Source organism: Maylandia zebra, linkage group LG4, assembly GCF_041146795.1.
Source record: "Maylandia zebra isolate NMK-2024a linkage group LG4, Mzebra_GT3a, whole genome shotgun sequence".
Taxonomy (NCBI): domain Eukaryota; kingdom Metazoa; phylum Chordata; class Actinopteri; order Cichliformes; family Cichlidae; genus Maylandia; species Maylandia zebra.
In genome coordinates this window covers 22,431,468-22,458,111 of record NC_135170.1, presented here as the reverse complement: position 1 = coordinate 22,458,111, position 26,644 = coordinate 22,431,468, and the positions used below count along the sequence as shown (strand labels likewise).

The following is a 26,644-nucleotide window of genomic DNA, read 5'->3' as shown; positions in this document are numbered from 1 at the left end:
TCCCAGACATCCCTGATGGGAGCAAGCTTGTCAGACCTCGGTCTGGTCTCTCTGTTGTCAAATCTGAGGACTCTTGAATCAAAATGATATCAAATGTGTGAAGTGACATCGTTGCCCAGAAAATGTTTCTGCCTGTCGATGCATCCCATAGACGATCAGTGGCCTCATTGCAGCATCTGTACACTCCAGCAAGAACAATGAAAGCATCCAGGTATTCCTCATCATGTCGCCATTGACTTTTTTTCCTTCAAGGTTTATCATAGTAATGATGATTCTTTCTAGTGACAATGGCATAAATATCTCAAAACATCTCTTGATGTCACTGACTTTGGTCAGAGCAAACCTTGTGATTCCAGGGGTCATTTTGATGACATTTGCAGCAGCTGCCCTGCCATGTACATCATGAGGTACTGAGCTCCAAAAGATCTTACCATTTTTGGACTTGAATCTTTCAGCAGGAGTAGCTTCAGCACCAGCGACCTCCACCTCTGATCAGATGTGTCTGTGTCTTCTGGATGATAGTCCACATTGTCTTCCTCCTTAGAAACCTGCCCATCTGAATCGCTATGCTGCTCTGTGTCCTCTCCTTCATTTTCACCAAAAATATGATCCAGAACTTAGCTCACTGTGAATCTTCTTCTCATTTTTTGTATGCTGCAAATTGTAAATGTGCACTCTGGAAGTCAAATGGCCACTCAAATAGTGAATTCACCTCACATGCCCGTGTTTATTTTGTTTTGTTTTTGTGCAGGTATACTGCAAAAAACATGCAAAATAAGAATCCCCTAAAGCTCATATGATTAGGAGAGGCGCTTGCTGTAAGTGTTTTAGCTGACAGTGCACTTATGATTTCAGTTTTGGCTTTAATTATTGCTTTATACTCATAATATTATACCTGGGTCGAAACCGACCCTAACAACACAAAGGTCATAATTTCAACTAGGGCATTTTATAATTTAGTGAAAATAATTTTTTTTATTTTATTTTGTAGAAATAGAGGTTCCTGACAAAGTCAAAAAGCCTTGATACAATAAACAAATGTATGTGATTTTTTTATGCATTTGAAATTTAAAATGGGTCGGTGCCGACCCTAACACGAGAGGAGGGTTAAAATGACATACATCTGGATGACACTGCCGTAACAGTGGATATTGACAAACAGGACCATAGTTACATGTTATCAACTATGTTAGCAAAACCGGACCGTATTCAAGAGGATAACTGCTGCAACATTAAGTCTTAAAAGTCTTTAAAGTGGAAAAATCAGGCTTCAGAAGAGACGCTAACAAAATACATTGTTGAGTTTGTAATCAGGTAGCGGAGACGACGTCTGGGTTCAACACTTTATTTCAGGTTTTACAGCGGCACTCCATCCTTTTACCTCTCTCTCTACTTTCTTCTTCTCTCCTCTCTCTTGCCCAGGCTCATTAGTGGCACCCCTGGTCTGACAGGGTAACATCAAAGTACTAATTTTCTTCCTTTATTATAGAACCTTGTAAACACAACATCTCCCCCTTTTCTCAAATAATACTCTCTCCCTTGCAGCACAACATGAAACATTCAACAGCCTTTTACTTTTGAGGCAATTAGTAACTTCAGAACAGTTTTATATATATCCTGATAAAAGAACTGTAATGGCAAAGTAAACGTGCCCCGGATCAACGCTGAATCAAAAGGAACAAACATGTGCCTTCTTCTCAGCTCATTAGAAGTCACAGCTGGAATTAAAGATAGGTAATGAAACTCAAATGCACTTTTCATTCACAGTCATTTCTCACATCTGCATATTTCTCCTTTCTTTTTTACCTCTGACCTTTTTCATAATCAAGTCTTTTGTCCATCTTGGTGGTTGTCTGTCCCTCTGCAGGGTGGGACGTGTAGCAGTCTGTGCTGAGCTGATGTTTTCCGCCTCTGTATCAGCTCTTTGCGTGTGTTTTGAGTTCTCTGGGACGAGTGAGAGACGTGCTGCATTCCATCTTCTCCCATCGCTGAGGATGAAAGAACTCTCACCCGTCTGCTGCTGTACCTCCAGCGGGTTGGTGTATTGTGGCTCTCCTTTTCCCACATGGAATGGCTTCCGTACTCTCACTGAAGCACCCATAGTCACTATAGTAGGTTTAGCACCTCTCTTTCTGTCTGTGTAAAGTGCACTTCTTTTCTGTGTCAATGTTACTTTGGATCTGATGTGGTCATATTGCCCAGCATCCTTCGGTGGTGGCAGGATATTGAGTTTAGTCCGCATGGCTCTTCCTCTGAGGAGCTGGAAAGGGGACTCACCGGTTGTAGCTCGATTATTTTGAAGCGGTTCTGTAATCACAGTTTTCCATGGTTGCTGAGTAGCTTGTGCTGTCTGTATGGAGTCCTTCAGGACTCTATTAAAGCGCTCCACACATCCATTTGCTTGAGGATGATAGACGCTTGTCCTGATGTGTTTTATGCCCCTTTCAGCGAGAAACTTAGCAAAGGCAGCTGATGTGAACTGTGGACCATTATCAGTTGTAATTTCATAAAGATTTCCTTCACAAGCAAAAATAGAAGTCAGGAATGCAACCACTGTCGCAGTTGAGGCATTTGGTGTGAATGCGACTTCAGGCCACTTACTGAAATAGTCGACTAGTGTGATGGCAAACCTGCAGTCATAGGTTCCTTGTTCAAACGGACCAACAATGTCGACAGCAACATGTTGAAACGGACCCTCTGGGAATTTGATGGGTTGTAACGGTGCAGGCGAAACAGCTGCTGTCTTGTCACATGATTGGCAGGTTGTGCATGTGGACAATATTTAGTGGACCAGCTCATCCATGTTTGGCCATTAATATAGATCTCTCAGGCGTTGTTTGGTTCGGACCATGCCTTGATGTCCTTCATGGGCTAGATGCACTACTTTTTCACCCTGCGATTTGGGAACGATCAGCCGTGTTCCTCTAAATATCAGCGGTGACTCTGCTGCCAGTTCATGTTGGACCAGGAAGTAGGGTTTGACGTCATCTAGTAAGGATTTGCATACTTTCAGCCAGCCCGAAAGAACGATCTGTCTTAGTTTTGTTAATTCAGGACAGTCTTCACATTCTGCTTTGAAGTCAGCCAGTGGAAGCGTTGTTAGCTGAGGAGAAATTTCAGCAATCTCTGTGATTAAGTCCTGTTCAGAGTCTTCACTTGTGTTTGTGGTATGCAGGGGAACACGGGACATACAGTCAGCGATAACATTTTGGCTTTCTGGACGGTACTCTAAGTCATACTGGAAACACATCAGTCTGGCTGACCAACGTGCTATCCTCATGCCAGCTCTGTTCATCTCCTTAGTACTTAACAGGGTGGTGAGGGCCTGGTGATCAGTTCTCAGAGTAAATCTGCGTCCCCATATGTACTTCCTCTATCTTTCGATGGCCCATACGCAGGCGAGGGCTTCTTTTTCAATTGTTGAATAATTCCTCTCGGCTGGGGACAGGGTGCGGGAACCAAAAGCAACAACCCGTTGCTCATTGTTTGAGTTCATCTGGGTCAGAACAGCTCCAAGACCATAATCTGACGCATCAGCGGTGATGAACGTTGGCAGATTTGGGTTGAAGATTGCCAGTGCTGGGCTTTTTAGTAGCATTTCCTTCAGTTTGTTGAAGCTTTCATTTGCTGTATCAGTCCATTGAAGTTCAGCCGTCTGACTTGTCCGAAGTAGCTTATGGAGTGGTTCAACCACAGTTGTATAGTTTGGTAGGAATTTGCTGAACCACAAAGTCAAGCCTAAGAAGGAACAAAGAGCAGCCATGTCTTTTGGTGCAGGAGCTTTGGCGATGGCCGTCAGGTGGTCTGGGCTGGGGCTTAGGCCATCCTTGGAAATGACGTGTCCCAAGAACAGAATAGATGTCTTTCCAATTGAACTTTTGTTGAAGTTGATCTGCAGACCGACATCCTTCAGGCGTTGGCCCAGATAGCAAGGAAACATTGAAACAATGTTGAGTCAATATCAGGCTGTGTCATTGAATCAACGTTGAAGTGTGACGTTGACCTAACGTCACTCTTGCACCCTTTTTTAACGTTGAAACAACGTCAGGTTTTGATGTTGAATCAATGTTGAAACCTGACGTTGATTCAACGTTATATTTTCTAATACTGCTGACATTGAAACAATGTCAGATTCTGATATTGAAACACTGTTGAGCTATGGTGTTGATTTTCCACGTCTTTCGCACAGTTGCTTTTTATTAAAACAACAGTTAAATCATGACTGGAAATCTACCTTTCTTTATAGGTATTTTAACCAATACTAAACTACTGCATGTTTCCATCAATACTTCAACCACCTAAACACATAATTGTACTTATTCCTTAAATTGGACACCCTTTATAAAAAAAACCCAAATGTCTCACAATGTATCATGTCAATATTAATATCCTAAAATAAGAAAGCATTGCATGTGATGTAAGAGAGAAAAAAAATAAACAAAAAAAGGTCAATAGGCATGTTTCGTTTGCTAAATACTTTATTAAAAGACAGTTTCCTATTTACGTTTATATGATTCACAGAAGTTTGTAATTTTTTTGCATGATGTGCGTCCTGCACCCACCCAAACGATCTGGGGCGTATCGGAGCCATTTCTGCACTGCTTGTGCAAAGACAAACTCGGACATAGAGTTTGCCCCTAACTGCTGCGTCAGGCTCCAATCAAGGCAAAGCGTCTCACCTATAGACACATTTTAAGAGATGGAATTAGCGTGTCTCATGTCTTAAATGTGTAGGCAAGTGCTTGTGTGTTTAATCAACAGGCCGTTGTTATGTATTTAAATCACATCTGACAGCTATTACAATTTATAGTTACAAAGTGTACATAACCTTTATATACTTACCATTGCCTTATTTGCCTCTTGTGATTGAAGAGCTGGCTCTGCATTGTTTAGCTCCTCAATGTTGTGCAAGGGCAAATCCAGAGGCAGTACCCCAGCATCTACCGATTCATTGCGGATGGCTCTGACCTCCTCACGGAGTTCATTAACAGCTCTCGTCAGGTCTGACAGAAAAAGAAAATTTTTTTTTAAGTATTTAAGAATACAGACAACTTGTCAAACGTTTCCTTGTGTCACACACAGATATGTACAAAGACACTAGACAGTATTTTATTACCTGGTATTTTCACTCGAGGGGCCTGGGGAAACCATTTTTTGGTGGGCTGCTCATCCTCTGAGTCACTATATGTGTACAGGGGATTTGGTCTAAAGAAAAAAAGTTGAAAGCGGTCATAAGTAATTACAAATGTGCTTTTGGAATATTTTTTCCTAAAGTTACAGTTTGATTTATAACAACACACACAGGAAACAGATGTGCAAGAAGGTACAGTATACAAGGAATTTTTGAAGTGCACAAGTGTACACGGCTTTGCATTTATAAAAAGTTTACAAGCTTCCACTTTTTGGACTATATTATGTGGTGATATTGCAGTATGCAAGCACCACAGATATGTATAAAAGACAAGATCATAAATTCTTAGCAATCAAAGATATGTTTGTGAAATAAAAAAAAGTTTTACTTGTGCTTTCTTTTATGACTGGTCTGAGTTTCAGCTTCGGACTGAAGGTCAGACATATCACAGTGTTCACTTAGATATTTCTGAAGACTGCGTTCTGCTTCGTGAAATGTGTCTGGAAGTACAAACACAATGTATGGCCAGACATAAATTAGGACACGAAAAACTTGTTATTGTTACATTTATACAACACCAATCCAGATGATACCCACCATGGCTTATTAGAAGTCGGACTGGTGCATAGGTGAGCCATGTTGCACCAGGATGAACTCTCCTCTTTACTGTGTCGTGGATCCTGAATGTGTCTCACGGAGGATATGGAGGCCATGACAATTTCTCCCCATTTATCCATGATCTAGGGACTATTTCTGTACCACCAGTGCTAAACTGCACAATGCACCAGTCTTTCATTTTTATCTTTTTTTTAATTTGGAGTCCTTTTTTGCCCTGTCTAGGATAAACAGGAAACAGATAATTACAATATATTTCATAGTCACTACAAAACTTGATCTATTGATTGAACTAAATAATAAATAATAGCTTAAAATGTATATAGGCAACAATTACAAGCAAACCCGTATATGTAAGCATTTAAACACTGAAGATAATAAAATTAACAGTATTTTGTCTAAGTCTGCCATTGTAGGAATTCATGGCACCGAGACAAAAACATGGCGCACAGTGTGGCGTCAAAATAGGCGCACACCTTTGACGCTGCGTTTTCTCCGTCTTCCTCGTCCACACGTAAATGCTAAACGCAGTTTACGTGTGGACAAAAGGTGCAAACGCAAGTTAGGTGAGCGTGCAGCGTAAAGTTAGGTGAGCGTGCAACATAAAGTTTGAATTGAGTGTGAATCGAAGCGGGTGCTCACCAATCATTAAAAGTAACAAAGTCATTGAACACATTTATACAGTTACCTTTACGTTTATCAATCATATATCACAGATTTACAATTGTTTGTAGTACTATGCTAAAAAGCAACTACAGAGCGAAAGTCTGGGTCAAGCGCCGAGGCGACGGCAAGAACAAAGGAACCCTCGAAGCGTTAAAGCTAGCTTTGTAAGGGAATATAACGGAAAAGTATGAAACGAAAATGTTTTCTTTGTTGATAGACTTTGTTTGCAGTGCAATTTATTTGTTGCCGGATTGTAAGATGAAAGTAGACACAATTTCGGGCTCCCACATTTTATCCGAAACTTTACATTAACAAGTTTTTTTTTTTTTTTTTACTGTTATTCAAATGCAACTGTGGAAATAACTAATAGAACAAAAGTCATTCATTCTTACCTTATACTAATCGTGGTGCAGGCCAGTGCAGTGCATGAACTGATGCCTTCTCCGGTCAATTCCGCTGAGAGTAAATCTAATGTCCCGCTCTACAAGCTCTACAACCAAGACAATGGTTACCTGGAGGGATGTACCAATGTGATAGGGGTGCTGCGGAATAGTCCAAGTGGTAGCAGCTTTAATTTCCCGCTCAACCATAAATCGATGGTTTTTCAACGTGATTGTTGTCACCTTGTCAACTATAAATAGATCAACAATCAACGATGACAGAACAACAGTGAATCAATGTTATTTCAATGTCAGTGTAAGGTTTCATCAGTATTTCAATGTTGTTTCAACATTGGTTTTGTGTTGACATTTCAATCCTGACGATTCTGATGGTTCAGATGGAAAATCAACATCTGTTCAATGTCTCCTTGCTATCTGGGGGATGACAGCCTGTAATCATTCATCATGCTCTTCTCTGGAATGTCCATACACTATTATGTCATCCAAGTAGTTCTGTACTCCTGTCTGGTCTCTTAGGACTGTTTGCATCATCTTTTGGAAGGCAGAAGGGGCTGAAGCAAGTCCAAATGGGACTCGGGTAAATTGGAAGAGTCCTTCATGGGTTATGAATGCTGTGAGGCTTTGGCTATCAGGGTGAAGAGGCAGTTGATGATAAGCTGAACTTAAATCAATCTGGCTATAATGTGTAGCCCCAGCCAGCTGTGTGAACAAATCCTCCATGTGAGGAAGAGGGTAACAGTCCATGATCACACTCTTGTTAGGTTCACGCAGATCCACACAAAGTCTTAAGCCTCCCTTACTTTTTCTTGCAACCACTAGAGGACTCACCCATTCAGCTGCATCCACTGGTTCGATGATGTCTGCTTGGAGTAGACGTTTAAATTCAGCTGACACCTCCTCACGTATGCTGAGTGGTAGATGCCACAGTTTTTGACAAACCGGCTGTACTGTCTTGTTCACTTGAACTTTGTGGATGAACCCTTTAACAGCTCCGAGGTGATGGGAAGAAGAACAATCAATGTTATTCACCATGCATGTTTGTTTACTGGCTGGTGATCCTCTTGCAGGATCCTCTCCTTTGTTGATGACTTTTCCAGCAATGATATCAATGTTAAGTGCTTTAATTAAGTTCAACCCCAGCAAAGGTGATCCATCATTAACTATGAAGAATGATCCTGGCACTGTTCTGTTATTGTTTGCAACCCTCACTGAAGCCTGTAGGCAGCCAATGACAGGCACGTCACCTTTTGCATAAGTGACAAGCTTAACTTTCAGTTCAGTCAAAGCACAGGGTGGAAAATGTTATTAGTAGATGGCTTCTGGAAGGATAGATACTGAAGCTCCTGTATCCACAATTAACTCCAGAACCTGAGAGTTTCCCTGTGGTGTTTCAATGTTCATTTTGCATGTAATCTTATCACATGCTGCAGTCATCAGTTTGTGATCATCAACACATAAGACTGTAAACTCGGGAACAACTACTTCCCTGACCACTACTACAGCTGATTTACAAACTCTGGCGAAGTGCCCTTTTTTGTTGCATTCATCACATTTTACTTTTGCTGCTGGACAGTTTTTATCATTAGCCAGGTGTTTCTCAGATCCACATCTGAAACAATGACGCTGTTACTCTTTATCATTTGCCTTTTTGTGCCATTCTTTAGATGTAGGTCTACGGGCTTGAGCTGGTCGCGCTCCTCTTTTTCCCTGAAGACGTGCGTCCTTCACCTCCACAGCTTGTACTGCAGCAGTCTGGGCTGTGGGCGCAGTAGAGAGGAGTGTAGCATTCCTTACCGCAGCCTCCACCTGACACGTAATAGTAACTGCCTTGTCCAATGTAAGGTCCTCCTCCAGCAGCAATTTATCTTTAACCCTCTCAAGGCAGACGTTGCCGATTTGAGACAGTTAAAAACTAACAACCTGATTACCCCACATACATATTTTATCAGTTTTTTTTACTCAGAAGTACCACTGCAGGACTTGGTTGTGCATTAGCAACAAAAAACTTAATTTGAGCCTGAGAGGGTTAACAACACTGAGATTAGCATTAGCAACAAGTTGATCCCGAATCATTTCACCCTCCATTACTCCAAAACCACAATGGCACAGCTAGCGCTCTGAGGGCGGCAACATACTGGGTTACAGTTTCATCAGCCCGCTGAACTCGCTGTCTGAATGTGTGCCTGCATGCCACTACATTCACTTTAGGGACAAAATGGTTTTCAAGCGCCGTCATGGCTTCAGCAAACGTTGTACCTTGATTCAGCAGTGTGTAGAACAGTCGTTGTCCCTCTGATCCCATGTTTCTCCGGCCATGTTTCTCCCGTGGCATCTATCGCTAGCATGTAGTTCTCAAAGAATTTGCACCACGTCATAAACGGTATCGGCGGCTCACCTGCACGTTGCAAAAAGGGCGGTGGGCTCGGTACTGAAGCGCTCATCCTCGTCGCCAATTTGTTGAGTTTGTAATCAGGTAGACGACGTCTGAGTTCAACACTTTATTTCAGGCTTTACAGCGGCACTCCATCTTTTTACCTCTCTCTCTACTTTCTTCTTCTCTCCCCTCTCTTGCCCAGCCTCATTAGCGGCACCCCTGGTCTGACAGGGTAACAGCAAAGTACTAATTTGCTTCCTTTATTATAGAACCTTGTAAACACAACATACATGAAATAGCTGAGATTGCAATGCCAAAGGTCTATGCCAGGTCTGGGCAACTCGAGGCCTCAAGTGCTGGTGTCCTGCAGGCATTTAGATTTGTCTTTGATCCATCACAGCTGATTTAAATGGCTAAATGACCTCCTCAACATGACTTGAAGTTCTCCAGAGGCCTGGTAATGAACTAATCATTTGATTCAGGTCTGTTGACACAGAGTGATATCTAAAACCTGCAGGACACTCGCACTTGAGGCCTGGAGTTGCCTACCTGGTCTATGCGTTTAAAGACAAAAGTTAAAAAGTGTCATCAAAGAACTAAAAGCTGTTGATATCAAATCAGTGTGCATCTTTGCCTGAGTCAATCAATGAAGTGCCAAAACACATATTGCGTTAAATACAAGAGTGTAAAAAGTCAGCTAAGTACTCTGAGGAGCAGTTTTCCACCACACTGCACTTTTGCCACCATACCCCAAAGGCATATGAGTATGGGAATGAGAATTTTAATAAAGCGCTCCCACCCAGTCACACCATCTGCAATTGGTACAGTAGTGTCTCATTTGATCCTAGCTTTACTGTAGCATCTTTTAAAGAACTACAAAGTCATGTATAGGCAAACAGAGAACAAGGAAAGGAAAAGGTGTGTGCTCTAATGATGGATGAAATTTACATCCACAAGATGACAGGGAACCAGTAGATATATGCACTGGTGAAATTGACGCTCTCGCCATCCAGGCCTTGCTCCTCATGGACCTAAAAAGTGCATGTGATCCTGGATACATGCCATATGCTAAAGCTTCTTCGTAATGCCTTTGCATCTTCTATGGAATTTGAGACAGAAGATGGGAGGAACACGAGGTGAAAAAACTTAACCGTCAGGGGCAAGTCTGTACTGGTACAGATTGTAAAACATCTTTTATAACACATCCTTTGCGTGAAGTCATTTTGTTGATAATCATTCTTTCTCAGTGCATTGTCCACCAAGGTTTAAACATTTTTATTATAATTATTTATAATTCTAACATCATCTGTCACATATTAATAAAAGTAGCAGTCTTCCAGTATAACCTGCTTTCGACGTATAAAGATGTTTGTTTACAAACTGGCATGCTGTTAACTGTCAGGGTCCAGTAATTACTGTACCAATACGGTACCAGTATACATTGTAGTCATTCTTTCTCAACTCAGTGTCTGCAAAGCTTTAAACGCTTTTTTAAAAACAGATAATTAATCACAATTCTAACATAATTTTAGTCACATGTTCATAAAAGTAGTAGTCTTCAGACACACCCTGATTTTAATGTATTTAAAGTCCTCATAGCGTGTTTGTTTTTTTTTTCTTCCTTCTACGAGCTGGTACAGAAACACCGCAGAGAAGAGGGTGAGGCTCTCTGAGAAACTGAAGTAGCAACAGCGTGACACAACATGCCCTGACCTGTTAACTGGAGTTTTTACTCTTTAATGCAAATCTTTCACCACTAAAACTTTAGGCAGCACTGCTAATCATATGATGGTCCTTGAGTTAGCTTTGGAAATTCACATGACACAGAGGCCTCTGGACAGGAAAAAGTATTAAGACAACCATGGAAGTATGTGTTTTAGATTAATGCTGTTGAGAACCAGTGATCAGTGGTGTATTTGGACTTCTTTTGGACTTCTTTAGGGTTGGTGAATCTCCCGCACAACTATGAAGATGCAGCAGAAGCTCCAAAAGTTGATTCTGTTCATCTGGACATAACGTTTTGTGGAAGAAACGTTTCTTCACTCATCCAAGTGACTTCTGCAGTCTCAGCTGACTGCAGGTTCACCCAATCTTATAAACAGTACATTTGCATAATGACTGAAACCAGCCGACTGAAAGAACAATGGGCTGGGAGGTGGAGACTCTGTTGTCCTGCTGGGAGACTTCAATGCTCATGTGGGTAACAACAGCGAGTCCTGGAGGGGCGTGATTGGGAGGAACGGCCTCCCTGATCTGAACCCGAGCGGTGTTTTGTTATTGGACTTCTATGCAAATCACAGTTTGGCCATAACGAACACCCTGTTCGAATATAAGAGTGTCCATAAGTGCAAGTGGCACCAGGACGCTCTAGGCCGCAGGTCGATGATCGATTTTAGAGGGGCTGAGCTGTCAACTGATCACCACCTGGCGGTGAGTTGGATCAGGTGGCGGGGGAGGATGCTGGACAGACCTGGTGCACCTAAACGCGTAGTGAGGGTGTGCTGGGAACGTCTAGCAGAGGCCCCAGTCCGCGAGATCTTCAACACACACCTCCGGCAGAGCTTCAACAGCATTCTGAGGGAGACTGGGGACATTGAGTCTGAATGGACCATGTTTAGCGTCTCCATTGCCGAAGCTGCTGCATTGAGCTGGGGCCGCAAGGTGGTTGGTGCTTGCCGTGGTGGTAATCCCCGAACCAAATGGTGGACACCAGAGGTGAGGGGAGCCACCAGGCTGAAGAAGGAGTCCTATCGGGCTTGGTTAGCCTGTGGGACTCCAGAGACAGCTGACAGGTATCGACAGGCCAAGCGGAATGCGGCTTGGAGACCGGAGGGTGTGTTCCAACTACAGGGGGATCACACTCCTCAGCCTCTCTTGGAAAGTCTATGCCAGGGTGCTGGAAAGGAGAGTTCGTCCGCTAGTCGAACCTCAGAGACAGGAGGAACAATGCGGTTTTTGTCCTGGTCGCGGAACACTGGACCAGCTCTTTATCCTCTCAAGGATACTTGAGGGTGCATGGGAGTTTGTCCAACCAGTCTACATGTGTTTTGTGGACTTGGAGAAGGCATTCGACCGTGTCCCTCGGGGTGGGAGGTGCTGCGGGAGTATGGGGTGTCTGGCCCATTGCTACGGGCCATTTGATCCCTATACAACCGTTGCAAGAGCTTGGTTCGCATTGCCGGCAATAAGTTGGACTCGTTCCCAGTGGGTGATGTGCTCCGCCAGGGCTGCCCTTTGTCACCGATTCTGTTGATAATTTTTATGGACAGGATTTCTAGGCGTAGCCAAGTGGCAGGGGGCTTTCACTTCGGTGGCCTCAGAATCTCAGCCTCAGAATCTCACCTCTGCTTTTCGCGGATGATGTGGTTCTGTTGGCTTCATCGGGTGAAGGCCTCCAGCTCGCACTGGAACGGTTCGCAGCCGAGTGTGAAGCAGCGGGAATGAAGATCAGCACCTCCAAATCTGAGGCCATGGTTCTCAGCCGGAAAAGGCTGGAGTGCCCACTCCGGGTCGGGGATGAGTTCCTGCCCCAAGTGGAGGAGTTCAAGTATCTCGGGGTCTTGTTCGCGAGTGATGGGAGAAGGGAGCCGGAGATCGACAGACGGATTGGGGCTGCAGCTGCAGTAATGCAGACGCTGCACCGGTCTGTCGTGGTGAAGAGGGAGCTGAGTGTAAAAGCGAAGCTCTCAATTTACCGGTCGATCTACGTCCCTACCCTCACCTATAGCCACGAGCTGTGGGTAGTGACCGAAAGAACGAGATCACGGATACAAGCGGCAGAAATGAGCTTCCTCCGAAGGGTGGCTGGCCTCTCCCTTAGAGATAGGGTGAGAAGTTCGGCCATCCGGGAGGGGCTCAGAGTAGAGCCGCTGCTCCTCCACATCGAAAGGAGCCAGCTGAGGTGGTTCGGGCATCTGACAAGGATGCCTCCTGGGCGCCTCCGGGGTGAAGTGTTCCGGGCATGTCCCACTGGGAGGAGGCCCCGGGGCAGTCCCAGGACACGCTGGAGAGATTATATCTCTCGGCTGGCCTGGGAACGCCTTGGTGTTCCCCCGGATAAGCTGGAGGAGGTGGCTGGGGAGAGGGAGGTCTGGGCTTCTCTGCTTAGGCTGCTGCCCCCGCGACCCGGCCCCGGAAAAAGCGGATGAAGATGGATGGAAGATGGATGGCGTCTCAACTGCTCCAATACTCCTGACACATACGGGATCACTACAGGTTTTTGCTTAGGCAGCGGTTGTCCTTCTCTCCTGGATCGGCTGGAGCTTTCTTTTGGCGCCTTCCCAGCTTTGACAAAAGTCCAGCTGGAATAACCACATTTACTCAGGGCTTTCTTGATGTGGTGTTCTTCTTCTTCCCTGGCCGCTGTGTCTGTGGGGATGGTGTTCGCTCTGTGTTGTAGCGTCCTAATGACACCCAGTTTATGCTCCAGTGGATGATGAGAGTCAAACCTTAAATACTGATCGGTACGCATCAGCTCTCACAGTCTAAGAAGGCTAACCTGGCACTTTTCATATCCTCCCTGGTGAATTTGATGTGTTGGTCCACCGAGTTGATGTGATCTGTGAAATGTGGTACGTGCTGAGATTTGATTTTCACCCAGGTGTCATCCACATATCTGAACCAATGGCTTGGTGGTGTTCCAGGGTAGAATAACAAAGCCCTCTTTTCCACTTCTTCCATATACAAATTGGCCACAATGGGTGAAACTGGGGAGCCCATGGCACACCCATGTTTCTCCCTGTAGTACTGACCCTTGTATGTGAAGTCGGTGGAATGAAGACACAGTTCCAAAAGCAAACACACTGAGACAGACCCAAACTTTTGTCCGTAGTTGCTCTGCTTCCACTGCTTCCACTTCTGCAATATTGTTGTTTCAAATTGCTGTTTCTGTGGCTTTGATCAGTTTCACTAGCGGGATTTGTCTCGGTGTGACAGCAAAATTCAACCCTTTAGCAAGGATGTTTTTCTCTGTTTGGGTGAGCTGCTTGTCAGACTAATTCTTCACCCACTTGTCCACATCCTCGATGTCGCATCCTTCTCTCTTCTGGCCACTCTCTGTATTTTGTGGTGGTTTCCGACGTATACCAAGTAAGTCAAACTTCCCTTGTTGCCTGGTCTTAGACTTCTTGTGCTGTGCTAGATGAGCCTTCTCAGTAAAGTCAAACACCTTTTTAAGAGTATTTTCACCTAGAAGCATTGTAAGTCTCTGTCGGATGACTGAGCATGCATCAAGATGCAGCAGAAGTAAAAAACCCAACTACCAACAGATGTGAAACACAGGTGTGTTTTTTTTTATTCCTTTTTTTTTTTTCATTTTCTGTTTCCCTTTATGTAATTTCTGGATTATAGTGGCCAGAAGTTATTTACATACATCCAGTATTCCTATCCTAGAGTCTTGAAGCCAAGCCAAGGAAAAATGGTTCCTGCCCCAGGACAACTTAACCGTCAGGGGCAAGTCTGTACTGGTACATATTGTAAAACGCCTTTTATAACACAGCTATTTCCTGAAGTCATTTCCTAGATAATGATTCTTTCTCAGAACATTGTTCACCAAGATTTAAACATGTTTTTATAATTGATTATAATTCTAACATAATTTGTCACATATTCACAAAAGTAGCAGCCTTCAGACACAACCTGTTTTTGACATTTAACAAAGATCTTTGTTTACACACTGACATGCTGTTACATTAATATAGCTTCACACGACCACAGATGTACAGCAGAGATTCAGTGTGGACTTTGTAATTACTGAAGAAAACAAAACTGATGAGACCAGGACATAATATAAGCCATTTTAATAAAATAGCATTTCAATATTTTTTGTGAAGAATAAACACAGATGACAGTTTAGAAAGGTTGTTGGGAGCAAGGAAGCAACAAATAAAGAGCATGACAAGAAGTGTGAATGTGTCCTTAAAAAAAAAACAGAAACTCTAACCTTACAAATAAATCAATAATTTCAAAACAAACACCCTCTGCTGTGGCTCTAATGTATGAAAACCTTTCAAAAAACACATATTTGTGTGTGAAAGGTTGAGATGAAAAACTACTTTTCACCTCACAATCAGACAATTAATTCCATAGTGAAAAGAACTACTGAAATTAAACAATTGAGGATGGATACAATGTAAAGAGATAAAACTAGTCCTGCAGCTGCATGGAGATGGAGCTACTTACCCTAACTGACCAATCAACGTTTACAAGATAAATTGCAGGAGTCATTACATTATAGTTCTAAACATTTTAGAAATCCCTACCATTAAATATCTGTAGGTAAATAAAATTACAATTTTAATTGTAGTTTTAGATAAAATACATCAATATTCCATTTAATTACAGGGGAACTACGCCTTAGTTGTGGGCTGTATTATAAAGTGTTACCATGTTTTTATCTTCTGTGTTAAGTAGACTGATTTTACATGTACTGAAATGTGCTATATAATTGCCATTGTCATCTGGATGAACCATAACTAAGCACATAAAATAAAATGATTAAAATAGATTTGAAATATATGTAGAGTGATGTGATGTAAATTTCTTGCAGTTTTTCCTCAAACTTCTTTGTCAGCCTCAAGATTTGAATCATTACAAGATACATGTCTTACAGAAATAAAAATCCAAAATCACTGGTAATGACATACTCAAACTCAAAGTCAAATATCACCAAACAACTTTTAAAAAGACCAAATGAAAACAAATAAAAAATTACTGAGACCAAATTAGATGGGTTTTTTTTGTTTTGTTTTGTTTTAATCCGCACTTCCTCTGGGAAAACCTGTTTGTGACCAGGCTTCTGCTGTTTCTACCCAGTCAGCAAATCTGAAACATCCCAGAACAAAGGTTTGACAATGAGCAATAACCAATGGAAATGGAAATAATATAATGTCAACATTTTTTTAAATCCTAATATTGATTGTAAAACTCCTCACCCTAAAGAATACTAATTGCTATAATTAGTTTAAATGTTAAATTGCAGATTCCCCTAAAATGGACCCATTGTAGCCTATGCTGATCAGCATATTTACTTAACATAAATGTTAACACTGTTAAGGACAAAATTTTTTAAAAATATTTATTATAATAACATTGATAACATATTAGGAGTTACCCAGTAAGGGACACTTCATCATCTGGAGTGCCTGCAAGTTGATCATAATGTTTCTTCACCATATCAAGCTCTGTTGAAACATCTGAAAAACAAAACACTTTTTGAATTGTTTCCCCCCAGAGTGTTTCACATAATTATGTGTGTGACTCGGTAATTTATAAGTTAATTTTAAAAAATAGATAGACAAATAGGTAAAACCGCAGTGGTATCAGGTAGAAGATTGCACAGATAAAGAGAAAAGGAATATAATTACAGCAAGCTAGCCTGTTTACCTGGAAGTAAGCTCCCATCAGTTTTGAATGAACATTTAATGGATTCCTTCGTAGTTTTCTCCAGAATGTCCAGGATGTTTTCCTATTTTTAAAAAACTAATTACTTATCACAGATAAAAATGTGTTAAAGTCAAAAACAATGACATTTAGAATTTTTTCAGACTGGATTAAAAATATAAATGGAAACATAAATTTTTGTATAAGTCTAATCCAGTTGAACATAGAAAAAGCCTTTGGGTGAGCTAAAACAAAATACGGTCATGATATTTCTTCATAAAACATGACAAACCATCAAATCGTGCAACTTCTCCAACATGGTATTTTTTGCCTGCTCAAACATGTCCTTCTTTGAGTGCACATGGTTCTTAATAGTCTCCCTCATGCAGTACAGCATGCCTTCTCCTTTAAATTCTGCAGCCTCTACAATAAGACAGAAAGCTTCAAATTTCTCATGCCGAATAATGATGAACATAAATATGCGTTTTAGTGCCATGTATTGAATCTCTGATCTTATCTCTTACTGCAGTAGCCTTCTTCCATAATGTTCTCAATTGTCTCTGTCAGACTGCTGTAGACCTTTTTCTTCTGTTTCCGGATGATTCTGTTCAGTTTTGCCTTCATTTTTTCTTCCTTAGAGACAAAACATGAAATATGGATCAACATCATTTTAAATCACAATTCACAAAACTAATGTTAACTTTTTCATGTTTTATTTTACTGTACTTTACTGTTTGAATTGATGTATAGGAAAGTTTCATCTCTTACCTCTGTCTTGAGAAATCTGAGCTGCAGTTCAGTATTTTTGTACTTTTCAATCAGAGAATCAGTGTTAAGTGAAAATGTCTTGATGACTCCATTGAATGCTCCACATTCTGAGTCATTTCTAAAACATGTAAAAAATTTGGTTAATAATGAAAGAAGTGGCAATTTTATAATCATTATGTTAAAAACGTGGTATGTAATAAATTAAATATTTTGGATAATATTATGTGACTGTTTAGAACTTTTTTTTTTTTTTTTATTACAGGAAGGTCTTTCTGAATTCTTCATCAATGCTGTCAGTCAGACATGAAGCCAACTTCATGTTAAGGTTAATTAGCTTCCCTTTTTTGGTTTGTAGACACCACCATTCTCAACAACCTGCTTCAGTACCCCACAAAAACCACTGTTCCTTCCCTGGAACACAAAACAATTATTTAAATATATATTTGTGTAAAATGTGTTTTTTGTTACAACTAGAGTTAAAATACATACTTGATACAAGAAATTCTTGAGTTTTTCTCCATATGAACGTTTGGATTTCTCAACGCCATCAGCAAGGCATTTTTCGAAAGCCAGAAAGGTCTTTTCCATTTCTTTTCTGACATTATCTTTTTTTTAATTTGGAGTCCTTTTTTGCCCTGTCTAGGATAAACAGGAAACAGATAATTACAATATATTTCATAGTCACTACAAAACTTGATCTATTGATTGAACTAAATAATAAATAATAGCTTAAAATGTATATAGGCAACAATTACAAGCAAACCCGTATATGTAAGCATTTAAACACTGAAGATAATAAAATTAACAGTATTTTGTCTAAGTCTGCCATTGTAGGAATTCATGGCACCGAGACAAAAACATGGCGCACAGTGTGGCGTCAAAATAGGCGCACACCTTTGACGCTGCGTTTTCTCCGTCTTCCTCGTCCACACGTAAATGCTAAACGCAGTTTACGTGTGGACAAAAGGTGCAAACGCAAGTTAGGTGAGCGTGCAGCGTAAAGTTAGGTGAGCGTGCAACATAAAGTTTGAATTGAGTGCGAATCGAAGCGGGTGCTCACCAATCATTAAAAGTAACAAAGTCATTGAACACATTTATACAGTTACCTTTACGTTTATCAATCATATATCACAGATTTACAATTGTTTGTAGTACTATGCTAAAAAGCAACTACAGAGCGAAAGTCTGGGTCAAGCGCCGAGGCGACGGCAAGAACAAAGGAACCCTCGAAACGTTAAAGCTAGCTTTGTAAGGGAATATAATGGAAAAGTATGAAACGAAAATGTTTTCTTTGTTGATAGACTTTGTTTGCAGTGCAATTTATTTGTTGCCGGATTGTAAGATGAAAGTAGACACAATTTCGGGCTCCCACATTTTATCCGAAACTTTACATTAACAAGTTTTTGTTTGTTTTTTTTACTGTTATTCAAATGCAACCGTGGAAATAACTAATAGAACAAAAGTCATTCATTCTTACCTTATACTAATCGTGGTGCAGGCCAGTGCAGTGCATGAACTGATGCCTTCTCCGGTCAATTCCGCTGAGAGTAAATCTAATGTCCCGCTCTACAAGCTCTACAACCAAGACAATGGTTACCTGGAGGGATGTACCAATGTGATAGGGGTGCTGCGGAATAGTCCAAGTGGTAGCAGCTTTAATTTCCCGCTCAACCATAAATCGATGGTTTTTCAACGTGATTGTTGTCACCTTGTCAACTATAAATAGATCAACAATCAACGATGACAGAACAACAGTGAATCAATGTTATTTCAATGTCAGTGTAAGGTTTCATCAGTATTTCAATGTTGTTTCAACATTGGTTTTGTGTTGACATTTCAATCCTGACGATTCTGATGGTTCAGATGGAAAATCAACATCTGTTCAATGTCTCCTTGCTATCTGGGGGATGACAGCCTGTAATCATTCATCATGCTCTTCTCTGGAATGTCCATACACTATTATGTCATCCAAGTAGTTCTGTACTCCTGTCTGGTCTCTTAGGACTGTTTGCATCATCTTTTGGAAGGCAGAAGGGGCTGAAGCAAGTCCAAATGGGACTCGGGTAAATTGGAAGAGTCCTTCATGGGTTATGAATGCTGTGAGGCTTTGGCTATCAGGGTGAAGAGGCAGTTGATGATAAGCTGAACTTAAATCAATCTGGCTATAATGTGTAGCCCCAGCCAGCTGTGTGAACAAATCCTCCATGTGAGGAAGAGGGTAACAGTCCATGATCACACTCTTGTTAGGTTCACGCAGATCCACACAAAGTCTTAAGCCTCCCTTACTTTTTCTTGCAACCACTAGAGGACTCACCCATTCAGCTGCATCCACTGGTTCGATGATGTCTGCTTGGAGTAGACGTTTAAATTCAGCTGACACCTCCTCACGTATGCTGAGTGGTAGATGCCGCAGTTTTTGACAAACCGGCTGTACTGTCTTGTTCACTTGAACTTTGTGGATGAACCCTTTAACAGCTCCGAGGTGATGGGAAGAAGAACAATCAATGTTATTCACCATGCATGTTTGTTTACTGGCTGGTGATCCTCTTGCAGGATCCTCTCCTTTGTTGATGACTTTTCCAGCAATGATATCAATGTTAAGTGCTTTAATTAAGTTCAACCCCAGCAAAGGTGATCCATCATTAACTATGAAGAATGATCCTGGCACTGTTCTGTTATTGTTTGCAACCCTCACTGAAGCCTGTAGGCAGCCAATGACAGGCACGTCACCTTTTGCATAAGTGACAAGCTTAACTTTCAGTTCAGTCAAAGCACAGGGTGGAAAATGTTATTAGTAGATGGCTTCTGGAAGGATAGATACTGAAGCTCCTGTATCCACAATTAACTCCAGAACCTGAGAGTTTCCCTGTGGTGTTTCAATGTTCATTTTGCATGTAATCTTATCACATGCTGCAGTCATCAGTTTGTGATCATCAACACATAAGACTGTAAACTCGGGAACAACTACTTCCCTGACCACTACTACAGCTGATTTACAAACTCTGGCGAAGTGCCCTTTTTTGTTGCATTCATCACATTTTACTTTTGCTGCTGGACAGTTTTTATCATTAGCCAGGTGTTTCTCAGATCCACATCTGAAACAATGACGCTGTTACTCTTTATCATTTGCCTTTTTGTGCCATTCTTTAGATGTAGGTCTACGGGCTTGAGCTGGTCGCGCTCCTCTTTTTCCCTGAAGACGTGCGTCCTTCACCTCCACAGCTTGTACTGCAGCAGTCTGGGCTGTGGGCGCAGTAGAGAGGAGTGTAGCATTCCTTACCGCAGCCTCCACCTGACACGTAATAGTAACTGCCTTGTCCAATGTAAGGTCCTCCTCCAGCAGCAATTTATCTTTAACCCTCTCAAGGCAGACGTTGCCGATTTGAGACAGTTAAAAACTAACAACCTGATTACCCCACATACATATTTTATCAGTTTTTTTTACTCAGAAGTACCACTGCAGGACTTGGTTGTGCATTAGCAACAAAAAACTTAATTTGAGCCTGAGAGGGTTAACAACACTGAGATTAGCATTAGCAACAAGTTGATCCCGAATCATTTCACCCTCCATTACTCCAAAACCACAATGGCACAGCTAGCGCTCTGAGGGCGGCAACATACTGGGTTACAGTTTCATCAGCCCGCTGAACTCGCTGTCTGAATGTGTGCCTGCATGCCACTACATTCACTTTAGGGACAAAATGGTTTTCAAGCGCCGTCATGGCTTCAGCAAACGTTGTACCTTGATTCAGCAGTGTGTAGAACAGTCGTTGTCCCTCTGATCCCATGTTTCTCCGGCCATGTTTCTCCCGTGGCATCTATCGCTAGCATGTAGTTCTCAAAGAATTTGCACCACGTCATAAACGGTATCGGCGGCTCACCTGCACGTTGCAAAAAGGGCGGTGGGCTCGGTACTGAAGCGCTCATCCTCGTCGCCAATTTGTTGAGTTTGTAATCAGGTAGACGACGTCTGAGTTCAACACTTTATTTCAGGCTTTACAGCGGCACTCCATCTTTTTACCTCTCTCTCTACTTTCTTCTTCTCTCCCCTCTCTTGCCCAGCCTCATTAGCGGCACCCCTGGTCTGACAGGGTAACAGCAAAGTACTAATTTGCTTCCTTTATTATAGAACCTTGTAAACACAACATACATGAAATAGCTGAGATTGCAATGCCAAAGGTCTATGCCAGGTCTGGGCAACTCGAGGCCTCAAGTGCTGGTGTCCTGCAGGCATTTAGATTTGTCTTTGATCCATCACAGCTGATTTAAATGGCTAAATGACCTCCTCAACATGACTTGAAGTTCTCCAGAGGCCTGGTAATGAACTAATCATTTGATTCAGGTCTGTTGACACAGAGTGATATCTAAAACCTGCAGGACACTCGCACTTGAGGCCTGGAGTTGCCTACCTGGTCTATGCGTTTAAAGACAAAAGTTAAAAAGTGTCATCAAAGAACTAAAAGCTGTTGATATCAAATCAGTGTGCATCTTTGCCTGAGTCAATCAATGAAGTGCCAAAACACATATTGCGTTAAATACAAGAGGGTAAAAAGTCAGCTAAGTACTCTGAGGAGCAGTTTTCCACCACACTGCACTTTTGCCACCATACCCCAAAGGCATATGAGTATGGGAATGAGAATTTTAATAAAGCGCTCCCACCCAGTCACACCATCTGCAATTGGTACAGTAGTGTCTCATTTGATCCTAGCTTTACTGTAGCATCTTTTAAAGAACTACAAAGTCATGTATAGGCAAACAGAGAACAAGGAAAGGAAAAGGTGTGTGCTCTAATGATGGATGAAATTTACATCCACAAGATGACAGGGAACCAGTAGATATATGCACTGGTGAAATTGACGCTCTCGCCATCCAGGCCTTGCTCCTCATGGACCTAAAAAGTGCATGTGATCCTGGATACATGCCATATGCTAAAGCTTCTTCGTAATGCCTTTGCATCTTCTATGGAATTTGAGACAGAAGATGGGAGGAACACGAGGTGAAAAAACTTAACCGTCAGGGGCAAGTCTGTACTGGTACAGATTGTAAAACATCTTTTATAACACATCCTTTGCGTGAAGTCATTTTGTTGATAATCATTCTTTCTCAGTGCATTGTCCACCAAGGTTTAAACATTTTTATTATAATTATTTATAATTCTAACATCATCTGTCACATATTAATAAAAGTAGCAGTCTTCCAGTATAACCTGCTTTCGACGTATAAAGATGTTTGTTTACAAACTGGCATGCTGTTAACTGTCAGGGTCCAGTAATTACTGTACCAATACGGTACCAGTATACATTGTAGTCATTCTTTCTCAACTCAGTGTCTGCAAAGCTTTAAACGCTTTTTAAAAAACAGATAATTAATCACAATTCTAACATAATTTTAGTCACATGTTCATAAAAGTAGTAGTCTTCAGACACACCCTGATTTTAATGTATTTAAAGTCCTCATAGCGTGTTTGTTTTTTTTTTCTTCCTTCTACGAGCTGGTACAGAAACACCGCAGAGAAGAGGGTGAGGCTCTCTGAGAAACTGAAGTAGCAACAGCGTGACACAACATGCCCTGACCTGTTAACTGGAGTTTTTACTCTTTAATGCAAATCTTTCACCACTAAAACTTTAGGCAGCACTGCTAATCATATGATGGTCCTTGAGTTAGCTTTGGAAATTCACATGACACAGAGGCCTCTGGACAGGAAAAAGTATTAAGACAACCATGGAAGTATGTGTTTTAGATTAATGCTGTTGAGAACCAGTGATCAGTGGTGTATTTGGACTTCTTTTGGACTTCTTTAGGGTTGGTGAATCTCCCGCACAACTATGAAGATGCAGCAGAAGCTCCAAAAGTTGATTCTGTTCATCTGGACATAACGTTTTGTGGAAGAAACGTTTCTTCACTCATCCAAGTGACTTCTGCAGTCTCAGCTGACTGCAGGTTCACCCAATCTTATAAACAGTACATTTGCATAATGACTGAAACCAGCCGACTGAAAGAACAATGGGCTGGGAGGTGGAGACTCTGTTGTCCTGCTGGGAGACTTCAATGCTCATGTGGGTAACAACAGCGAGTCCTGGAGGGGCGTGATTGGGAGGAACGGCCTCCCTGATCTGAACCCGAGCGGTGTTTTGTTATTGGACTTCTATGCAAATCACAGTTTGGCCATAACGAACACCCTGTTCGAATATAAGAGTGTCCATAAGTGCAAGTGGCACCAGGACGCTCTAGGCCGCAGGTCGATGATCGATTTTAGAGGGGCTGAGCTGTCAACTGATCACCACCTGGCGGTGAGTTGGATCAGGTGGCGGGGGAGGATGCTGGACAGACCTGGTGCACCTAAACGCGTAGTGAGGGTGTGCTGGGAACATCTAGCAGAGGCCCCAGTCCGCGAGATCTTCAACACACACCTCCGGCAGAGCTTCAACAGCATTCCGAGGGAGACTGGGGACATTGAGTCTGAATGGACCATGTTTAGCGTCTCCAATGCCGAAGCTGCTGCATTGAGCTGGGGCCGCAAGGTGGTTGGTGCTTGCCGTGGTGGTAATCCCCGAACCAAATGGTGGACACCAGAGGTGAGGGGAGCCACCAGGCTGAAGAAGGAGTCCTATCGGGCTTGGTTAGCCTGTGGGACTCCGGAGACAGCCGACAGGTATCGACAGGCCAAGCGGAATGCGGCTTGGAGACCGGAGGGTGTGTTCCAACTACAGGGGGATCACACTCCTCAGCCTCTCTTGGAAAGTCTATGCCAGGGTGCTGGAAAGGAGAGTTCGTCCGCTAGTCGAACCTCAGAGACAGGAGGAACAATGCGGTTTTTGTCCTGGTTGCGGAACACTGGACCAGCTCTTTATCCTCTCAAGGATACTTGAGGGTGCATGGGAGTTTGTCCAACCAGTCTACATGTGTTTTGTGGACTTGGAGAAGGCATTCAACCGTGTCCCTCGGGGTGGGAGGTGCTGCGGGAGTATGGGGTGTCTGGCCCATTGCTACGGGCCATTTGATCCCTATACAACCGTTGCAAGAGCTTGGTTCGCATTGCCGGCAATAAGTTGGACTCATTCCCAGTGGGTGATGTGCTCCGCCAGGGCTGCCCTTTGTCACCGATTCTGTTCATAATTTTTATGGACAGGATTTCTAGGCGTAGCCAAGTGGCAGGGGGCTTTCACTTCGGTGGCCTCAGAATCTCAGCCTCAGAATCTCACCTCTGCTTTTCGCGGATGATGTGGTTCTGTTGGCTTCATCGGGTGAAGGCCTCCAGCTCGCACTGGAACGGTTCGCAGCCGAGTGTGAAGCAGCGGGAATGAAGATCAGCACCTCCAAATCTGAGGCCATGGTTCTCAGCCGGAAAAGGCTGGAGTGCCCACTCCGGGTCGGGGATGAGTTCCTGCCCCAAGTGGAGGAGTTCAAGTATCTCGGGGTCTTGTTCGCGAGTGATGGGAGAAGGGAGCCGGAGATCGACAGACGGATTGGGGCTGCAGCTGCAGTAATGCAGACGCTGCACTGGTCCGTCGTGGTGAAGAGGGAGCTGAGTGTAAAAGCGAAGCTCTCAATTTACCGGTCGATCTACGTCCCTACCCTCACCTATAGCCACGAGCTGTGGGTAGTGACCGAAAGAACGAGATCACGGATACAAGCGGCAGAAATGAGCTTCCTCCGAAGGGTGGCTGGCCTCTCCCTTAGAGATAGGGTGAGATGTTCGGCCATCCGGGAGGGGCTCAGAGTAGAGCAGCTGCTGCTCCTCCACATCGAAAGGAGCCAGCTGAGGTGGTTTGGGCATCTGACAAGATTGCCTCCTGGGCGCCTCCGGGGTGAGGTGTTCCGGGCATGTCCCACTGGGAGGAGGCCCCGGGGCAGTCCCAGGACACGCTGGAGAGATTATATCTCTCGGCTGGCCTGGGAACGCCTTGGTGTTCCCCCGGATAAGCTGGAGGAGGTGGCTGGGGAGAGGGAGGTCTGGGCTTCTCTGCTTAGGCTGCTGCCCCTGCGACCCGGCCCCGATAAAGCAGATGAAGATGGATGGAAGATGGATGGCGTCTCAACTGCTCCAATACTCCTGACACATACGGGATCACTACAGGTTTTTGCTTAGGCAGCGGTTGTCCTTCTCTCCTGGATCGGCTGGAGCTTTCTTTTGGCGCCTTCCCAGCTTTGACAAAAGTCCAGCTGGAATAACCACATTTACTCAGGGCTTTCTTGATGTGGTGTTCTTCTTCTTCCCTGGCCGCTGTGTCTGTGGGGATGGTGTTCGCTCTGTGTTGTAGCGTCCTAATGACACCCAGTTTATGCTCCAGTGGATGATGAGAGTCAAACCTTAAATACTGATCTGTATGCGTAGGTTTACGGTACGCATCAGCTCTCACAGTCTAAGAAGGCTAACCTGGCACTTTTCATACCCTCCCTGGTGAATTTGATGTGTTGGTCCACCGAGTTGATGTGATCTGTGAAATGTGGTACGTGCTGAGATTTGATTTTCACCCAGGTGTCATCCACATATCTGAACCAATGGCTTGGTGGTGTTCCAGGGTAGAATAACAAAGCCCTCTTTTCCACTTCTTCCATATACAAATTGGCCACAATGGGTGAAACTGGGGAGCCCATGGCACACCCATGTTTCTCCCTGTAGTACTGACCCTTGTATGTGAAGTCGGTGGAATGAAGACACAGTTCCAAAAGCAAACACACTGAGACAGACCCAAACTTTCGTCCGTAGTTGCTCTGCTTCCACTTCTGCAATATTGTTGTTTCAAATTGCTGTTTCTGTGGCTTTGATCAGTTTCACTAGCGGGATTTGTCTCGGTGTGACAGCAAAATTCAACCCTTTAGCAAGGATGTTTTTCTCTGTTTGGGTGAGCTGCTTGTCAGACTAATTCTTCACCCACTTGTCCACATCCTCGATGTCGCATCCTTCTCTCTTCTGGCCACTCTCTGCATTTTGTGGTGGTTTCCGACGTATACCAAGTAAGTCAAACTTCCCTTGTTGCCTGGTCTTAGACTTCTTGTGCTGTGCTAGATGAGCCTTCTCAGTAAAGTCAAACACCTTTTTAAGAGTATTTTCACCTAGAAGCATTGTAAGTCTCTGTCGGATGACTGAGCATGCATCAAGATGCAGCAGAAGTAAAAAACCCAACTACCAACAGATGTGAAACACAGGTGTGTTTTTTTTTATTCCTTTTTTTTTTTCATTTTCTGTTTCCCTTTATGTAATTTCTGGATTATAGTGGCCAGAAGTTATTTACATACATCCAGTATTCCTATCCTAGAGTCTTGAAGCCAAGCCAAGGAAAAATGGTTCCTGCCCCAGGACAACTT

The 26,644-nt window shown here is 43.0% G+C and overlaps 4 protein-coding genes across 6 annotated transcripts in view; 2 read left to right on the top strand and 2 right to left on the bottom strand.

Moving 5' to 3' along the window:
• Positions 1–26,644, top strand: part of LOC101474776 (nuclear GTPase SLIP-GC) — a 162,196-nt gene that overhangs the window by 55,197 nt on the left and 80,355 nt on the right. The window lies entirely within an intron of this gene.
• The window catches only part of LOC106675070 (nuclear GTPase SLIP-GC), a 141,663-nt gene that overhangs the window by 69,895 nt on the left and 45,124 nt on the right, over positions 1–26,644 (top strand). The window lies entirely within an intron of this gene.
• LOC106675071 (uncharacterized) lies at positions 4,189–7,228 on the bottom strand. Its single transcript, XM_076883188.1, has 6 exons — positions 6,805–7,228; positions 5,729–5,967; positions 5,520–5,631; positions 5,117–5,205; positions 4,843–5,003; positions 4,189–4,679 (listed from the first exon to the last, which is right to left on the bottom strand). Exons 3-6 carry the CDS (start codon positions 5,573–5,575, stop codon positions 4,650–4,652), a joined length of 336 nt encoding a protein of 111 aa, XP_076739303.1. The 5' UTR covers positions 5,576–5,631; positions 5,729–5,967; positions 6,805–7,228; the 3' UTR covers positions 4,189–4,649.
• On the bottom strand, positions 14,971–18,342 carry LOC143418518 (uncharacterized). Its single transcript, XM_076883592.1, has 8 exons — positions 17,825–18,342; positions 17,596–17,746; positions 17,336–17,453; positions 17,092–17,200; positions 16,860–16,990; positions 16,571–16,652; positions 16,299–16,380; positions 14,971–16,009 (listed from the first exon to the last, which is right to left on the bottom strand). The coding sequence occupies exons 2-8, from the start codon at positions 17,652–17,654 to the stop codon at positions 15,940–15,942; spliced, it is 651 nt and encodes a 216-aa protein (XP_076739707.1). The 5' UTR covers positions 17,655–17,746; positions 17,825–18,342; the 3' UTR covers positions 14,971–15,939.

Excerpts from the sequence above, each read along its gene's own strand:
- LOC106675071 (XM_076883188.1), bottom strand. The coding sequence starts at position 5,575 with ATGTCTGACCTTCAGTCCGAAGCTGAAACTCAGACCAGTCATAAAAGA. Across the intron at positions 5,206-5,519 it reads AGTCATAAAAGAAAGCACAA|ACCAAATCCCCTGTACACAT; the intron begins GTAAAACTTTTT and ends TTTTTTCTTTAG. Across the intron at positions 5,004-5,116 it reads CCCTCGAGTGAAAATACCAG|ACCTGACGAGAGCTGTTAAT; the intron begins GTAATAAAATAC and ends TTTTTCTGTCAG.
- LOC143418518 (XM_076883592.1), bottom strand. The coding sequence starts at position 17,654 with ATGAAGTTGGCTTCATGTCTGACTGACAGCATTGATGAAGAATTCAGA. Across the intron at positions 17,454-17,595 it reads GAATTCAGAAAGACCTTCCT|AAATGACTCAGAATGTGGAG; the intron begins GTAATAAAAAAA and ends TACATGTTTTAG. Across the intron at positions 16,653-16,859 it reads AGAAGTTGCACGATTTGATG|GAAAACATCCTGGACATTCT; the intron begins GTTTGTCATGTT and ends TTTTAAAAATAG.